Source organism: Saccopteryx bilineata, chromosome 2 (genome assembly GCF_036850765.1).
Source record: "Saccopteryx bilineata isolate mSacBil1 chromosome 2, mSacBil1_pri_phased_curated, whole genome shotgun sequence".
Lineage (NCBI taxonomy): Eukaryota > Metazoa > Chordata > Mammalia > Chiroptera > Emballonuridae > Saccopteryx > Saccopteryx bilineata.
Genome location: NC_089491.1, coordinates 374607540 through 374625994, shown reverse-complemented (window position 1 = coordinate 374625994; position 18455 = coordinate 374607540). Strand labels below are relative to the sequence as shown.

Genomic DNA, 18455 nt, shown 5'->3' with positions numbered 1-18455 from the left:
CAGCTTGAGCACGGGCTCATCTGATTTAAGCAAAAGCTCACCAGCTTGGACCCAAGGTCACTGGCTTGAGCAAGGGGTTACTCGGTCTGCTGAAGGCCCACGGTCAAGGCACATATGAGAAAGCAATCAATGAACTAAGGTGTCGCAACGAAAAACTAATGATTGATGCTTCTCATCTCTCCGTTCCTGTCTGTCTGTCCCTGTCTATCCCTCTCTCTGTCTTTGTAAAAAAAATAAAAATAGGCCCTGGCCGGTTGGCTCAGTGGTAGAGCGTCGGCCTGGTGTGCAGAAGTCCTGGGTTCAATTCCCGGCCGGGACACACAGGAGGGGCACCCATCTGCTTCTTCACCCCTCCCCCTCTCCTTCCTCTCTGTCTCTCTATTCTTCTCCTGCAGCCGAGGCTCCATTGGAGCAAAGGATGGCCCGGGCGCTGGGGATGGCTCCTTGGCTTCTGCCCCAGGCGCTAGAGTGGCTCTGGTTGCAACAGAGCGGCACCCCGGATGGGCAGAGCATCGCCCCCTGGTGGGCATGCTGGGTGGATCCTGGTCGGGCGCATGCGGGAGTCTGTCTGACTGCTTCTCCATTTCCAGCTTCAGAAAAATACAAAAAAATAAATAAATAAATAAATAAATAAATAAATAAATAAATAAATAAAATAGCTTTATTTAAAAACCAGCTGGCAAAATTTAATGATCCACTTTCATGAGCCCATGTGAACTGGCTTCAGGACACCACTGCATCCATCCATCCATCCATCCTTCCATTCATCTATCCATGCATCCTTCTATCCATCTATCCTCCCATCTATCCTTTCATCCATCCTTCCATCCATCCTTCTATCCATTCATCCATCCATCCTCCCACCCACCTGCCCATCTATCCATCTATACTTCAGCCCTTTCAGTTTCCCTCCTCCCCATCCCCACCACCACAACATTCACTTAGGCCTCATTATCTCTCACCTGGATTATTGCCACAGCCTCCAATCCAGGGCTTCAGCTTGTGGCTTTGTGTCTTATGTTGACACCAGAGAGATCTTTCCAACTTGACATCATGTTCCCATTCCAAAAACATCATGGCTCCCCACTGCCTATAAGACAAAGTTGCAACATCCTAGCATTACATTTAGTACCCTTCCCTTTCTGCCTGGTGCTAATTCTTCCCATCTCAATTCCCACATAGCCCTATACCCACAATACTCCCTATACACCTCATTCCTTAAACTTTTGTGCTTTCCCATTTTCCTGCTGTCATTTTTATGGTCTATTTGAGAAAAACCTCCTCCAATCCCCTTCTCTTCCAATTGTCCTTCAAAGGGCCCAGTCAAATGCCATCTTCTCAATGAAAGTTCCCCAGGTCCTCCCTTTTAGGAATAGCTTTCTCCCTCCCCCATACCAACATAACCCTCTGTTATATCACCTAACACTTGCCTTGTGTTGGAAGTAGCTGTATGCATGTCTGTCTCCTTCCCAGACTGTGAAGTTCTTGTTGGCAAAATTCAGCAAACAGCTGATGACCTCCACCTACCATGTGCCAAGCAATGTGCAAGGCCTGGAGGATGAAAAAAAATTCAATAAGAACTAATCCCAACTAGACAAACAAAAACAAACAAAACAAACAAAAAACAAGAACTAATTCCAGCCAGCCCTCATAAGCTCTCAATCTTGTAGAAGAGATGTGAACATAAACAAATATTAGCCCATTGTCCTATAACAACAACAACAATAAAAAAGTAACCTTTTATGGTGAGTAGGGTGTATCAAATAAAAAGTTATAGGCCCTGGCCAGGTAACTCACTCGGTTATAGCATCATCCTGATAGGCCAAGGTTGTGGGTTTGATCCCTGATTAAGGCACATACAACAATCAACCAATGAATGCATAAATAAGTGGAACAACAAATCAATGTTTCTTTCCCTCCCTCTTTCTCTCTCTTACTCTCTCTCTCTCTCTCCTTTCCTCTCTCCAAAATCAGTAAATAAAAACTTTAAAAAAGGAATTCATGGAAGAGGTAGCATTTGATTTGGGTCACTTGGACAGTTGTCCCCCTGCTGGGTATTGTCCTCACTTCTGACCCCCTCTACCACTCTTTGAACCTGATGCCAGTGCATCCTTGACCCAGTTCTGACATCCCTGTGTGATTTTGCCTGCCTGGTGCTCCATATGCCTGGCAGGGCTTCCTGATGCTCAACTGTGTCCATGCCAGGATCCCAGAGGAGAGCCAGCCACCCAACAAGCAGGTGAAGCCACTCTTCCGCCACTTCCGTCGAATAGACTCCTGTCTGCAGACCCGAGTGGCCTTCCGGGGCTCCGATGAGAGTGAGTGTGGGCATTAGGAGGAACAAGGCTTCCTGAGTTGCTCATAGGGCCTTTTGGGGTCTTGAGTGTTGAGTACCCTCAATGGAGTCTTGTGTAGTAGGACCAGTTCTTTTCACAGCATCATTTTTAGAGGCCAACCAGTTCAGGGGTGGGGGTGGGGGTGGGGTGGAGTGGAGAACACAGGTGTCCTGGAGGGGACTGTGCCAGTGCTGCCCTCTGATGAAAGCCACCTTCCTGTCTCTTTCCAGTCTTCTGCCGGGTCTACATGCCTGACCACTCTTATGTGACCATACGCAGCCGCCTCTCAGCATCCGTGCAGGACATTCTGGGCTCTGTGACGGAAAAACTGCAGTACTCGGAGGAGCCTGCGGGACGTGAGGATTCCCTGATCCTGGTAGCTGTGGCCTCTTCAGGAGGTGAGGGTCAGGCAGAGCCCAGTACCCGGGGGTGGGGTAAAGACCTACATCTGGGCCCTGGCTTCTGGAGCCGTGGTGCTGGGACTAGCCGCATGAACATCACCTGGCAACTTACTACAAATGCAGTGTTTCACACCTGCTCCAGACCTACTGAGTCAGAGTGCGCGTGTTAACAAGATCCCCAGGCTGTTATTCTGTGCACGTTAAGATGTGGCAGACTCGCCTGACCTGTGGTGGCGCAGTGGAAAAGCGTCGACCTGGAAATGCTGAGGTCGCCGGTTCGAAACCCTGGGCTTGCCTGGTCAAGGCACATATAGGAGTTGATGCTTCCAGCTCCTCCCCTTCTCTCTCTCTTCTCTCTCCCTCTCTGTCTCTCTCTCTCCCTCTCTCTCTCTCTCCTCTCTAAAAATGAATAAATAAAAAATAAATAAAAATTAAAAAAAATGTTTTAAAAGATTAAAACAAAATAAATAAAAAAAGATGTGGCAGACTCTCGTTCAGGAGACTTGGCTGTTGGCCTGGGTGCCCGCCTTCCTCACCTTGAGGTCCAGTCCTTTAGTCTCTTTGACTGCCTGAGGATAATATGCTCTTGAGGCTAAAGACGCAGGGTGGACCTCCCATCCCTGTGGGAATGCAGAAGCCTTCAGTGTAGTTTATAGCCTTATTTTCCTCTAAGACAGAAAAAAAAAATCCCTGCTTTTTCAGTGTCACAGGGATGAAGGAATGAGAGAAGAGCTCTGAAAGAAATAGAGGGGGGAAAAATAAAAGATTATAAATAAAAGATTATAAATAAATGCAAAAAAAAATCCTTATTTGAAAAAATTAAGAAAAATATGGCATTAATGAAGGATAATACAAGTCCCATAGGGCAGTGGTTCTCAAACTTTTTGAAGTTGGGGTGCATTTAAAATCCTACAAACAGCCTGACCAGGCGGTGGCGCAGTGGATAGAGCATCGGACTGGGATGCAGAGGACCCAGGTTCGAGACTCTGAGGTCGTCAGCTTGAGCGTGGGCTCATCTGGTTTGAGCAAAAAGCCCACCAGCTTGAACCCAAGGTCGCTGGCTCCAGCAAGGGGTAACTTGGTCTGCTGAAGGCCCGCGGTCAAGGCACATATGAGAAAGCAAGTGTCGCAATGTGCAATGAAAAATTAATAATTGATGCTTCTCATCTCTCTCCGTTCCTGTCTGTCTGTCTGTCCCTGTCTATCCCTCTGACTCACTCTCTGTCTCTGTAAAAAAATAAACAAATAAAAAAAAATTAAAAAAAAATCCTACAAACAACTATAAGCGCACTATATACAAATTTCTGAGAAATATGTTATAATAATTAAGTCAAATATTAAAGAAAAAAATATAGCCTGATCAGGCGATGGCTCAGTGGATAGAGCATCGGACTGGGATGCGGAGGACCCAGGTTCGAGACCTCGAGGTCATCAGCTTGAGCGCGAACTCATCTGGTTTGAGCAAAAAGCTCACCAGCTTGGACTCAAGGTCGCTGGCTCCAGCAAGGGGTCAGTCTGCTGCAGCCCCACGGTCAAGGCACATATGAGAAAGCAATCAATGAACAACTAAGGTGTCGCAACAAAAAACTAATAATTAATGATTTTCATCTCTCTCTGTTTCTGTCTGTCCTATCTGTTCCTCTATCTGACTCTCTCTCTGTCTCTGTAAAAAAAAGGAAAAGATATATATATATATATATTCCAAGTGTGCTTTTATGCTAATTAAATGAAATAAATATGACAAAATTAAATTTATTCTGACATTAAAAACACTTTTATGTTACATTTTTTGTTATATTTTTTAGAATTTGTTATAAAGAGGGGTTAAAAAATAAAAAAAACACAAAAAAGTTATCTTTTTATATATATAGATACATTCTTAGTAAGATTTAGTAAATTTGGCAGGTCCTGGCGCAAATGTGTTAAATTTTTTTATTCTTGTGTTTATGAGAAATATGTGCTTGATATGTCCTAGCGATTTCTTCAATGTTTGGGGCATATATTTGAAAGGCAAACTCTCATTTCCTCATCAATACATTGAAGAATTCCTCTCTTCTTACTCTTAATTAAGTGCAGAAAACCCCCACCATACATATCATCTTAACTTTACACCAAACAAAGAATAGAAGAAACTTGCCTCTAGTCTTTCCAGGGAACATGGGGGTAGTGTAAACAATCCAGCACCACAGCTTAACAGCCTTTTGCAACCTAATCAGGCAAGTGAGGTGGGGGTTTGGACAGACTGTCAGCTTACAGCCAATTCCCCACACCTCTGTCCCCCCAAAATCTAAACTCCAAAAACCCTGTTGGTTTTTTGGTCCCCAACAGGCACATATTTCTCTGGAATACCATAGGGTGCACCTGGAAATCTTCTAGGGTGCACCAGTGTTAAATTTTTAGGATGCACACTTTGAGAACCACTGGTCTAGGGTGTGTCCATGCAGAGGGAGGAGTTTTTGGATGGGGGCACCTGTGGCTGGGCTGAGGGGTACAGCGGCCAGGGCTGAGTGGGGTTCAGTGGCCGGGCTGAGGGGTGCAGCAGCCAGGACTGAGGGGTACAGCAGCCAGGGCTGAGTGGGGTGCATCGGCCAGGGCTGGGGGGTGCATCGGCCAGGGCTGAGTGGGGTGCAGTGGCCAGGGCTGAGGGGTGCAGCGGCCAGGACTGAGGGGTACAGTGGCCAGGGCTGAGTGGGGTGCAGTGGCCAGGGCTGGGGGGTGCAGCGGCCAGGGCTGGGGGGTGCAGCGGCCAGGGCTGAGTGGGGTGCAGCAGCCAGGGCTGAGGGGTGCAGCGGCCAGGGCTGAGTGGGGTGCAGCGGCCAGGGCTGAGGGGTGCAGCGGCCAGGGCTGAGTGGGGTGCAGCGGCCAGGGCTGAGTGGGGTGCAGCGGCCAGGGCTGAGTGGGGTGCAGCGGCCAGGGCTGAGGGGTGCAGCGGCCAGGGCTGAGTGGGGTGCAGCAGCCAGGGCTGAGTGGGGTGCAGCGGCCAGGGCTGGGGGGTGCAGCGGCCAGGGCTGGGGGGTGCAGCGGCCAGGACTGAGTGGGGTGCAGCGGCCAGGGCTGAGTGGGGTGCAGCGGCCAGGGCTGAGGGGTGCAGCTTGTGCTTTTGCAGAGAAGGTCCTTCTCCAGCCGACGGAGGACTGTGTCTTCACCACGCTGGGCATCAACAGCCACCTGTTTGCCTGCACCCGGGACAGCTATGAGGCCCTGGTAAGAATGCTTTCCCCAGGCCTTGGTTGGGAGTGAGGGCTGTGAGGGGCTGTGAGCAGAAGGGAGCCCAGCCCTGTGCCCCTGCTGCCACCAGGTGCCCCTCCCGGAGGAAATCCAGGTGTCCCCTGGAGACACAGAGATCCACAGAGTGGAGCCTGAGGATGTTGCCAACCACCTGACTGCCTTCCACTGGGAGCTGTTCCGATGTGTGCACGAGGTGGAGACGGAGGCGGGCGCCGGGCGAGGGGCCGGGAGGGAGAACTGTGCCGGGTGTGGGGGCCTGGAGAGAGGCAGTTCCTGTAGCTGAGCTCCGGGTTAGCACGGGCACTTGCAGCACGCCCTGGGGCAGTGCACCGTCTCTAAGCCTTTGTCTCTCTCAGGAGAGGAAACAGCAGACACCGCCCCCAGCAGGGTAGTTCAGGGCCCAAGTGCTGCTTACACAGAACCTGAACCCTGGTTGGTGTTTTTACAAGATTCACTATTAAAGAAATAAGGCAGTGACAATAATGTCTACCAGATATCAGATGGGTTAAGTGCCTGGCACCAGAGAGTGCTCAGCAGACGGTAGAGTATTATTGACGTTGGTTGTTCCCCCTCATCTCTTGGTCGCATCCTGTCCTGTCCCGTCTTTTCTATTTTCTACCCCTCCCTCCCTTTCTCTCCTCACCGCCTGGCACTGCCGCCTTCCCACCCACACCTCCCCTGACCCGCTGGCCGTCCCCGCCACCATGGCTGCAGCTGGAGTTTGTGGACTACGTGTTCCACGGCGAGCGCGGCCGCAGGGAGACGGCCAACCTGGAGCTGCTCCTGCAGCGCTGCAGTGAGGTCACCCACTGGGTGGCCACAGAGGTGCTGCTCTGCGAGGCCCCGGGCAAGCGCGTGCAGCTGCTCAAGAAGTTCATCAAGATTGCGGCCATGTGAGTGTGGCTGGCCGGCTGGGAGCCTGGGCGCAGAGACCCCTGGTAGTGATGTGGGGGAGCCCTGGGTGCCTGACGCCCACCGACCCTAACACCTGACTCTGCAGCTGCAAACAGAACCAGGACCTGCTGTCCTTCTACGCAGTGGTCATGGGGCTGGACAACGCTGCCGTCAGCCGCCTACGGCTCACCTGGGAGGTAATGCGACCTCTTCCCTTTCCTCTCCTCCTACCTGTGCTGGCCCAGCCGGGGATTTTGGCCTCCAGCCTCAGTCTTGACATCCTGGGCTTAGCCCAAGTTGTAAGGAGGCACCTTGTTCTCGAAGATCCAGCCCCAGGGCCCACAGCTCTGCCGCAGGGACCCTGTTCCTGTGCAGACCAGTAACAAGGCGGAGTCCCGTCTGAGTGGGACGGCAGTCAGCCCGGGCCAGGTCGCGGCTTGGCTGTCTGATTTCAGCCAGCAGTCAGTGAGGTCCCTTGGTGCACGGCAGAGGCCCCAGTTTCCCCAGAATAACTCATCTCTCTGGGCTGCTGCCAGCTCCCCAGACCCAGCCAAGGGCGACTCCACTTCCCCACCCACCAGCTTCCCAGCTCCTCCAGGACACTCAGGCCCTTTCCCTCCAACACCTGGGGGTTAGTCAGACGCCCCACGAAACTCAAGGAGCTCCACTCTGACACTCCTTCTTCCTTCAAACTCTCTGCAGAAGCTGCCGGGGAAATTCAAGAACTTGTTCCGCAAATTTGAGAACCTGACAGTGAGTGGGTTTGGCTCTGTTATCTGCCCCTGGACTTGTACCCCAGAGATTCCCTGTTCCCATAAACCTTCCCTTTCAAGGTTTTTGAAGTCTCGGACCCCTCCATCTCCCCCCATACTGGAGGATTGCTACCCTATTTTCCCTAGAGCTGGGATAGAGCAATCAAGACCGCCCCAGCACATCCCCAGCTAGACACGCCGTCACGCCTCTGTCTGAGACACAGCTAGGGCAGGGGGACGAGGAAGGGAATGAGGATGCCTTTGCGGTACCCCAGGCCTATGGCCCTTTATCCTTCTGCGGAATGCTAGGACCCCTGCAGGAACCACAAAAGCTACCGAGAAGTGATCTCCAAGATGAAGCCTCCTGTGATTCCTTTTGTGCCTCTGATCCTCAAAGGTGAGAGTTGTTGCCTGAACAGGCGGTGGCGCAGTGGATAGAGCGTCGGACTGGGATGCAGAGGACCCAGGTTCGAGATCCCAAGGTCGCCAGCTTGAGCGTGGGTTCATCTGGTTTGAGCAAAAGCTCACCAGCTTGGACCCAAGGTCGCTGGCTTGAGCAAGGGGTTACTCGGTCTGCTGAAGGCCTGTGGTCAAGGCACATATGAGAAAGCAATCAATGAACAACTAAGGTCTCGCAATGAAAAACTGATGATTGATGCTTCTCATCTCTCTCTGTTCCTGTCTGTCTGTCCCTGTCTATCCCTCTCTCTGACTCTCTCTCTGTCCTTGTAAAAAAAAAGGTGAGAGTTGTTCCCACATTATGCTCCTCTACCCACATTCTCCATGCCCCAGTTCTGACTCTCAATCCCCTCCCAGCTCAGCTCTGAGTGCCCAGAGGAGAGGAGCCCCCAGGCTGAGTGGGTTCTGGGGGAGGGGAAGGGCTTTGGGGACCTCCTCTCTCACTTGCTTCTCTCCCCACCCCTAGACCTAACTTTCCTGCATGAGGGTAGTAAGACCCTTGTGGATGGTTTGGTGAATATTGAGAAGCTGGTGAGTGGCACTGCCAACCTCAGTCCTGTGGGTGGGGGGATGGCATGCTCCCTCTCTCCTGGCACTCCCCCTAAAGGCAGCAGCTTTTCTCCATGGTGCCCAGCTTGCCTGACAGACTCCCAACTATCTCCCTGGTGGCATCACTGTAGCAACCCACCCACGGGTGGCAAAGCTGACAAGCAGCTTGTGGGGCGACTCTACCTCCCCCCCATCTGGCAGCCTCTTACACCCACTTCTTCGGTGCTTCGGGGACCCTCCAGACTCAGGGACTTGGAGGGAGTAAAACTGACAGAGTTGGAGACTGGAGGAAGGGGCGAACGGGAGAATGGGGGAGGGTCTTTCTGCTCCCTTTCCAGGGCTCACGCCTTGCTATCTTCCAGCATTCAGTGGCTGAAAAAGTGAGGACAGTCCGCAAATATCGGAGCCGGCCCCTGTGTGAGTTCCGAGGGTTCTGAGACATTACAGATCGAATTTTTACTGAGTGGGAGGGTTCTGGGAAGGACACCCCGCTCAAACGTTTATTTCTTTAAACTTGTCAGTTCTTTATTTTCTCCTTGGCCTCCCCCGGGGCCCTCCTGCTTCACACCGGCCCCAGTCCGCACCCTTGTTCTCAGCCAGTGTGTGTGTAGGGGAAGAAGAGAGTCTGGCAGCCTAATCGCCTCTCTCTGTACACCCCAGGCCTGGACATGGAGGCGTCCCCCCATCACCTGCAGACCAAGGCCTACGTGCGCCAGTTCCAGGTCATTGACAACCAGAACCTCCTCTTCGAGCTGTCCTACAAGCTGGAGGCTAATAGTCAGTGAGAACAGAAGTTTTAGTCGGCCCCCACCAGGGTCCACGGGCACCTGACACTCAAGCACTTTGCACGATGTCCCAACCCACCTCCAACATCTTTTCCCTGGAGCAACGCCCCACCCGAGGGAAAGAGTTGGATGGACTTACCCCTGGACTCAGAAGCCTGTTCATCCTGCTGAAGTCCTCTTCCCCTTGCTCCTTCCAGCCAAAACCACACTCTGCTGGTTCCTTTGTCCCCTCCCATCGAGGTCTGTTCCTGAGATAGTTTCCAGCCTCCTCTTCCCAAGCAGGAGGGAAAGCTGCCCACCCTCCTGTCTGGCAGAGCGGAGTTGGGGGGGGGATTGGCAGCCCTCCTCTCCACCACCTGTCCCGTTCCTCTGTTTCTCCCTGGTCAGGGCTGGGAGCCCTGGATGTACACCCCTGCATATTATATCGCCCTTGTGTGTGTGTGTGTGCACATGTGTGCGTGTGCCCCCTGGAAGGCGCACCAGTGCATCTGGTAATTGAAGGAGGGTGCTGTGCGTGCTGAGGGGGAGGTCCTTCTGTTCGGTGCTACCCTTGTCTGCTGTGCCCCTGGGTCAGGGCAGGGTGGGTGCTTTTCCCACCCCCACCCCACCCCCTGCTCAGTTACTCCTGCTGCCCTGCAGCCCCAGGCTTGTGGGCAAGGCTACTTGTGAGGTCAGGGAGCAGTGGCATGGGGGAGGGGTTACCCACCAGACACACCTTGTGAGTCCCCCAGTCAGGCCTGCTGAAGGTCCCTGGGTGGGCTTCAATGAGAGGGTGAAAGATGCTCAGGGAAACACAGGCCTCCGCTGCCTATAGGACCCTCCCTCTGTGTTACAGCGCAGGGGGGTGGGGCAGTACCGGTTAGGGGTACGTGCTGCCCACACTCCTGCTTCTGGGGTGTCTCACTGCTAAGAAGGGAATTGCCATCCCCCTTCTGGCTCTGCATCCGACACTAAGAAGAACATGATGTACCCTTTTCCGTGTCTTGACTCCCCCGTGGTCCTCCCCATCAGAGCAGGGTAGGGTGGACCCTTGTACCTGGGGGCAGGCAGACCCCCAAAGTGGGGGAGGGACAGCGGAGCCCGTAAAGGCGGACGGAGGACTCGAGTGATGCCTGTATTACCTCTCTGTGTCCCCTCCCTCTCCCATCACAGGCGTCCGGGGCCCAGGGTGCGGGGGCTCCTGGCAGCTGCCGGGCAAGGTTCCGGGCACAGCTTTGCCCTCCTGCACCTCCTCTTTCCCTTCTGAAGAGGCAGCAGCCACTAGAAGCAGCTGCTGTTTCTGCTCTGAGGGTGTATATATTTTTTACCAAAAGCTCTGGAATTGTACATTTATTTTTTAAAACTCAGAGGGAAAGAGCCTTGTATCATATGTAAACAGTGTATCATAGGTTGTGTTGTACAGTCCCTTTTATACAGCGGCCTGCCACAAAATCTGTCTGGATCCCCACCGCCACCACCCCCGCAGACGCAGTCGCTGTGTGCCCCCCGCGCCTCCCCTTAGACAGTGACCAAGGCCCTCCTCCGCTCCCTGCCTCCTCCCTGCAACTGCTGACGCGCCCTCCTCCCTGCAGCCGCCCTTCCTCCGGACCCCTCCGCAGCCTTCTCACTCCGGCCCGCAGCCCCTCCGCCGCTGGGCCCCCGTCTCGGCTGCTGCTCGCCCCTCGCCTTGACGCCTGGCCTGCTGCTTCCCAGGGGCCCCCGGGCCGCTCCCCGTGCCCACAGCTTTAACAGAGTGAATCGTGTGTACTGTACAGGCTCAGTTGGTTTTGCAGAAACTGCTGGGTGGGGGGGGGAAAGCCGATAAAGTCTATGAATTAACCCTCCTGCTGTTCTCCGTTCTGTTTCTTTGAGGCTGGGGAAGGGTGGAGGGAGAGGAGAGGGGACCTCCAGTCAGCGTGCTGGGCCCCGCAGCAAGATGCTTCTGATGGTTCTGGAGTGACTTTGAAAATGTGGATGTGAGAAGCGTGGTGGATAAAACGCAGTGGATAAAACATCGACCTGGAATGCCGAGGTCGCCGGTTCAAAACCCTGGGCTTGTCTCGTCAAGGCACATATGAGAGTTGATGCTTCCTGCTCCCCCCCCCTTCTCTTTCTTTTTCTCTCTCAAATGAATAAAGTCTTTAAAATAAATAAATAAATAATTTTTTAAAAAAGAAAATGTGGACGAGAAGGTGCCAAGCTCATGAGACATGCCCCATCATGCCCGGAACTTGGAAGAATGTTTTAGTTCTTCCATGTCCCAGGTGCCATAGAGATGTGATCTTGTTTAATTCTAACACTGTAAGGAGGAAGATGGCGCTGGACAGCCCTAACCTAAGGTCCAGGTGACAGGGCGAATGAGGGGGCAGACCTGGGCCTCTAACCCAGACCTGTCCACTGAAGATAGCATGCACCCTTCACCCCAACAGTATTTACCAGTTACATTAGGCGGGGCATCTAGAACCTAAGCTCCAGGAGACATTATATACGCCAACAGGTGTGTAGGAGCCCTTGACCTTCCCTCATCCTACATCGGTTCTCCATCTCCTGTCTGTCAGAACATGGTCCTCTCATCCACCCAGGTATTCCAGGCAAGAGAGTGCATAGGACTCACCCTTAATGGCTCGCTCTCTCATCCCTCACTCATTTCATTTATTAATTTTTAGAGAGAGAGAGAAGAAGTGACAGAGGGAGAGAGAAACATCAATTTCTTGTTCCATTTATTTATGCACTCATTGGTTGATGTATGTGTCCTGACCGGGAATCAAACCTGCAACCTTGGCATGTTGGGATGATACTCTAACCAACTGAGCTACCTGGCTGGGGCCTTCACTCATTTCATTGGCCAATCTCATCTGCTACAATTCTAGAATATGTCCTGGATTGGTCTGCTATCACCATAACTATTCCTCAATTGCTGCGTCCAAACCACTTTCATCGCTTCCCTGGACAGCTACACTAGCCTCCTACCTGGGCCCTTAGCTTTCTTGAGAAACCTCATCACACTGCAGCCAGGGTGCTCTTTTAAAAACCTAAATCAGATCATGTATAGCTGAAATTACAAAGAGAGGCAATGCCAAGTATCACGAGGATGTGGAGCATTGGAACTTTTATACACTACTGGTGGGAGTGCAAAGTGGTATACACTGCCTTAGAAAACTGGCAGTATCGCCTGACCTGTGGTGGCGCAGTGGATAAAGCGTCGACCTGGAAATGCTGAGGTCGCCAGTTCAAAACCCTGGGCTTGCCTGGTCAAGGCACATATGGGAGTTGATGCTTCCTGCTCCTCCCTCCCCCTTCTCTCTCTCTCTCTCTCTCCTTTCTGAAAATTAATAAAAGAAAAATTAAAAAAAAAACTTAAAAAAAAGAAAACTGGCAGTATCTACCAAAACTAAATGTACACCTCAACTCAGACCTAGCATTTCCATTCCTAAGTATATGTCCAAGAGAAATTAGTGCTGTCCAACAAAAGACATGTACTTCATTGATCACAGGATCTTTTTTTTTCTTTTTTGTGAAAGAGAGAGAGAAGAAGAATCAACTCATAGTTGTGGCACTTTAGTTGTTCATTGATTGCTTCTCATATGTGCCTTGACCAGGGGGCTCAAGCCAAGCCAGTGACCCCTCACTCAAGCCAGCAACCTTGGGTTCAGGCCACCGACCAAGGGCGGTCATGTCTATGATTCCATGCTCAAGTTGGTGACCCTGTGCTCAAGCTGGCGAGCCCATGTTAAAACCAGATGAGCCCACACTCAAGTCAGCTCCCTTGGAGTTTCAAACCTGGGTCCTCAGCATCCCAGGCTGATACTCTATCCACTGTGCCACCTCTTGGTTAGGCAATTATGGTATATTTTTACAATGGAATAATATATAGCAATGAAAAGGAACACACAAGCACTACCTGCATGAATGAATCTTCTAGACATAATATTGAGTAAAAGAAGCCAGACACATAAGACTATATACTGTATGATTCCATTTAATAAAGGTTCAAGATAAAAAAAAATTTAATCTATAGGGATAGAAATGAAAATAGTGGTTACTCGATGGGGTGGGAGAGAGTATTGGCTGGCAAAGGGCATGGAGAAGCCCTCTGTGGTGATGGTAATGTATTACATTTTGACCTGGGGTGGTATGTGTGTGTGTGTGTGTGTGTGTGTGTTCATTGAGATGTTCATGTGAGATTCCACTGTAGTGATTTTATATCTCAACTAAAATAATTTGGATTGTAACACTCCCATTTCCAATAACACTTAGGTTAAAATGAAAATCCTCGGCCCTGGCCGGTTGGCTCAGCGGTAGAGCGTCAGCCTGGTGTGCGGGGGCCCCGGGTCGATTCCCGGCCAGGGCACATAGGAGAAGTGTCCATTTGCTTCTCCACCCCCCCTCCTTCCTCTCTGTCTCTCTCTTCCTCTCCCGCAGCGAGGCTCCATTGGAGCAAAGATGGCCCCGGCGCTGGGGATGGCTCCTTGGCCTCTGCCCCAGGCGCTGGAGTGGCTCTGGTCGCGGCGGAGCGACGCCCCGGAGGGGCAGAGCATCGCCCCCTGGTGGGCAGAGCTTCCCCCCTGGTGGGCAGAGCTTCCCCCCTGGTGGGCGTGCCGGGTGGATCCCGGTCAGGCGCATGCGGGAGTCTGTCTGACTGTCTCTCCCCGTTTCCAGCTTCAGAAAAATAGAAAGAAAGAAAGAAAGAAAGAAAGAAAGAAAGAAAGAAAGAAAGAAAGAAAGAAAGAAAGAAAGAAAGAAAGAAAAGAAAGAAAATCCTCCCCTCAGACCCTATCTCCCTTCACTTACTCCAGCACACTGACCTCTTTACTGTCCCTAAAACACATTAACACTCATTCCTGTCTCGGCGATTTGACCTTTGCTCTTCCCTGAGTCCTTCCTGACCGCTCTGATCCCACCCCACCTCAGCCCTTACGCTCTACCCCTTATCCTCCTTGGTGATAAGTGACATCATATATACTTTTTTTTTTTTTCTTTCATTTTTCTGAAGCTAGAAACAGGGAGAGACAGTCAGACAGACTCCCGCATGCGCCCGACCGGGATCCACCCGGCACGCCCACTAGGGGCGACGCTCTGCCCACCAGGGGGCGATGCTCTGCCCATCCTGGGCGTCGCCATGTTGCGACCAGAGCCACTCTAGCGCCTGGGGCAGAGGCCACAGAGCCATCCCCAGCGCCCGGGCCATCTTTGCTCCAATGGAGCCTTGGCTGCGGGAGGGGACGAGAGAGACAGAGAGGAAAGCGCGGCGGAGGGGTGGAGAAGCAAATGGGCACGTCTCCTGTGTGCCCTGGCCGGGAATCGAACCCGGGTCCTCCGCACGCTAGGCCGACGCTCTACTTATATACTTCTTTGAGTATTCGCTTTGTGGTTACTCCTCCACCAGAATGTGAGCTCCATGAGTCTGTCTTGTTCTCCATTCAGTACCTAGAACAGTATCTGGCGTGAAGAAGACACTCAACACATATTTGCTGAATGAATAAATTAGGTTGGTTGAAATAGGAGCCATAAGAGTGAAACAAGATACAATATGATAAGTGCTCTGGGAATTAAGCCAAGGAGATCCACTACTGGTCTTGGGATGGTGGTGGGGCACAATAAGAGAAAACATTTTGGAGGAGGTGACCCAGGTCTTGAAGCAGCATAGAGTTTGATGGCTAAAGTGTGGAAGTGGGAAATCAGGAGAGCAGAAGAAAATGATACAGGTCATTCCCTTCATCCACATCTCAGCTCTCATCAGACCCATCGCACCTTTCAGGGGTGATGATAAAAAGTTGACATTTGGAAGAATGTGCTTTGCCACTCACTATACTGGGCTTTATGTGCACTCATTTAACCTTCTCAACAAGCTGAGGGCGTTGGCTCTACACGCTCTATATTCCAAGTGGTAATTGAGGTCCGGAGAGGTTTCTCATCAGAGGCAGAGAGAGGCCAAGTCCCCAGCCCTGACTCTCACAGCTAGCAGAGATTTGAACCCAGGTTATTCTAACTCCAGAACCACTGTTTAAGCTCTGCACAATCCGGGACCTTGAATAGCTGAGAAACGTCCACCCTGTGCTCACCAGTGGTGCCCACCTGACTACAGCTGAGGGGACTATCCTTTCCGACCCCTTTGTTCCATTTTACCTGGGTTCTGCTTCTTTGTTGGGAGAGTGATGGAGAGGTTCGACAGGTGGTCCAAGGGTTCTGTGGGCTGGGTGAGGAGAGAATGAGCTTGATAAGTAAGTAGCACGGCACATTTTAGGTTGGTCTACCAATGGTGACAATAATTTGGAGCGGTCAGAAGACTAGCGAAATAAGAGGCCTGCCCTCTTGATCAGGATTTCCATAAAGAGGCGAGTGAAGAATTTAAGCAATACCCTTTAAGTCCACTAGGTGTCGCCACCAAGACTACTTTCTCACCAGGCTTGGGAACAGGGAGGAGGCATGGGACAGGGAGATTTAGAACATTTCTTGTGGGTCTCTTGAATCTGTCTCAGAGGGTCTATCCCGAAATACGAGTAAGAAATTCGACCAGAATAATTTGTCTTTTATTCTCCCCATCTCTACTGGCTCTTTCCCAGTTAGCATTTAAACCCTCCCAAGTCTCTCTTTTTTTTTTTTGTATTTTTCCGAAGCTGGAAATGGGGAGAGACAGTCAGACAGACTCCCGCATGCGCCCGACCAGGATCCACCCGGCACGCCCACCAGGGGGCGATGCTCTGCACCTCCGGGGCGTCGCTCTGTCGCGACCAGAGCCACTCTAGCGCCTGAGGCAGAGGCCAAGGAGCCATCCCCAGCGCCCGGGCCATCCTTTGCTCCAATGGAGCCTTGGCTGCGGGAGGGGAAGAGAGAGACAGAGAGGAAGGAGAAGGGGAGGGGTGGAGAAGCAGATGGGCGCCTCTCCTGTGTGCCCTGGCCGGGAATCGAACCCGGGACTTCTGCACGCCAGGCTGACGCTCTACCACTGAGCCAACTGGCCAGGGCCCCAAGTCTCTATTTTTAAAAACACGTTCCTTGACCCCATATGCCTGCTCTAGCTACTGTCCCCTCTCTCACTTTAGTTCGTGGCCAAACTTCTTCAGAGGGTTGTATCCACTTACTGTCTCCACTTCATCTCCCATTCATTCCTTTTATATTTTGTCATATTTCCCCAACTTTTCATCATGAAAAATTTCAAACATAGAAATGTTGAAAGATTAGTACAATGAATACACTTAAACCTTTCTAGATACTATAATTAACATTTTGCTCATTTATTTTCATTCTCTGTGTATCTCTCTCTCTCTCTCTACACACACACACACACACACACACACATACACGCACACATGCATACACACTTGCTCTTTTTATTCTTTTGCTAAGCTATTTGAAAATAAGTTGCCTCAGCAGAAACCTCCTAAGAATAAAGAAATTTTTTTTGACAGAGACAGAGAGAGGGACAGATAGGGACAGACAGACAGAAAGGGAGAGAGATGAGAAACATCAATTCTTCATTGTGGCACCTTCAATAATTGCTTTCTCATGTGCCTTGACGGGGGTGGGGCTACAGCAGAGTGAGTGACCCCTTGCTCAAGCCAGTGACCTTGGGCTTCATGCCAGCGACCTTTGGGTTCAAGCCAGCGACCATGGGGTCATGTTTATGATCCCACACTTAAGCCAGCAACCTTGCCCTCAAGCCAGATGAGCCTGCGCTCAAGCCTGTCAGGCAAAGACACTTTCTCTATTAATGTATTTCTATGACATCATCTAATTTCTAGTCTATATTTATTTGCCCCAGATTGTCTCAGAAATATCTTTTTTTTTTTTAATAGAGACAGAGAGAGGGATAGGGACAGACAGACAGGAACAGAGAGAGACGAGAAACATAAATCATCAGTTTTTCGTTGTGACACCTTAGTTGTTCATTGATTGCTTTCTCATATGTGCCTTGATCGCGGGCCTTCAGCAGACCGAGTAACCCCTTGCTTGAGCCAGCAACCTTGGGTCCAAGCTGGTGAGCTTTGCTCAAACCAGATGAGCCCACACTCAAGCTGGCGACCTCGAGGTCTCGAACCTGGGTCCTCCGCATCCCAGTCCAACGCTCTATCCATTGCGCCACTGCCTGGTCAGGCTCAGAGATATCTTTTAGCACCTGACCTGTCTGTGGTGGCACAGTGGATAAAGTGTCAGCCTGGAACACTGAGGTTGTTGGTTCAAAACACCGGGCTTGCCTGGTCAACAGCAGCTTTTCTTCTTTTTCAATGACACTGTCTTTTCAAAGTCTAGAACAAATGTCCTATGAAATGCCCCAAATTCTTTACCTGTCTGATCATTACCCCATGCCATTGTTTGCTTACACCTTCATCTCCTCTGTAGAGTGCAAGATATAAGTTCTGGCCCTGACAGGTTGGCTCAGTAGTAAAGCACTGGCCTGGCGTATGGATATTCTGGGTTTGATTCTGGTCAGGACACAGAGGAGAGATGACCATCTGCTTCTCCACCTCTCCCCTTGTCCCTTCTCTCTCTATCTCTCTCTTCTCCTGCAGCCATGGTTTGGTTGGAGCAAGTTAGCCCCAGGCGCTGAGGATGGATCCATCACCTCATCCCAGGTGCTGAAATAGCTTGGTTGCCCAGCAATGGAGCAATGGCCCCAGATGGGCTGAGCACTGCCCTGTAGGGTGCTTGCTGGGTGGATCCTAGTCAGGGGCATGCGGGAGTCTGTCTCTCTGCCTGTCTCTTAAGAAAAAAACAAGAAGATATAAGTTCTGTCTACAGCAGCACTGTCCAATACAAATATTATGTGAGCTACATATGTAGTTTCAATTTTTCTAGTAGTTACATTTAAAAAGCAAGAAGAAAAAGGTGAAATTATTTTAACAGTACATTTTATTTAACTCAGTACAGTATATCCAAATATCATTTCAACACATAATCAATATAAAAATATTAATGAGATATTCTTGTTTTTGATATTGTTTAAAATCTAGTGTGCATTTTATATCTACAGCATATCTCAATTTGAATTAGTCACATTTTAATTGTTCAATAGTCACAAGTGGCTAATGGCTCCCAAGTTGGACAATATAGTTCTAGTGGTTTTCTGGAACA

The 18455-nt window shown here is 50.9% G+C and overlaps 1 protein-coding gene across 1 annotated transcript in view; it reads left to right on the top strand.

Annotated features, from left to right (window-relative positions):
* Window positions 1-11191, top strand: part of RAPGEFL1 (Rap guanine nucleotide exchange factor like 1) — an 18015-nt gene extending 6824 nt beyond the window's left edge. Inside the window, exons 5-15 of the mRNA XM_066263696.1 lie at window positions 2206-2318; window positions 2567-2734; window positions 5844-5941; window positions 6036-6158; window positions 6680-6858; window positions 6966-7056; window positions 7562-7612; window positions 7921-8008; window positions 8537-8601; window positions 8982-9036; window positions 9280-11191. Of these exons, the coding sequence (XP_066119793.1) occupies window positions 2206-2318; window positions 2567-2734; window positions 5844-5941; window positions 6036-6158; window positions 6680-6858; window positions 6966-7056; window positions 7562-7612; window positions 7921-8008; window positions 8537-8601; window positions 8982-9036; window positions 9280-9404 (1156 nt within the window). The 3' untranslated portion in view covers window positions 9405-11191. The remainder of the gene's footprint in view (window positions 1-2205; window positions 2319-2566; window positions 2735-5843; window positions 5942-6035; window positions 6159-6679; window positions 6859-6965; window positions 7057-7561; window positions 7613-7920; window positions 8009-8536; window positions 8602-8981; window positions 9037-9279) is intronic.
* The last annotated feature ends 7264 nt before the right edge of the window (window positions 11192-18455 follow it).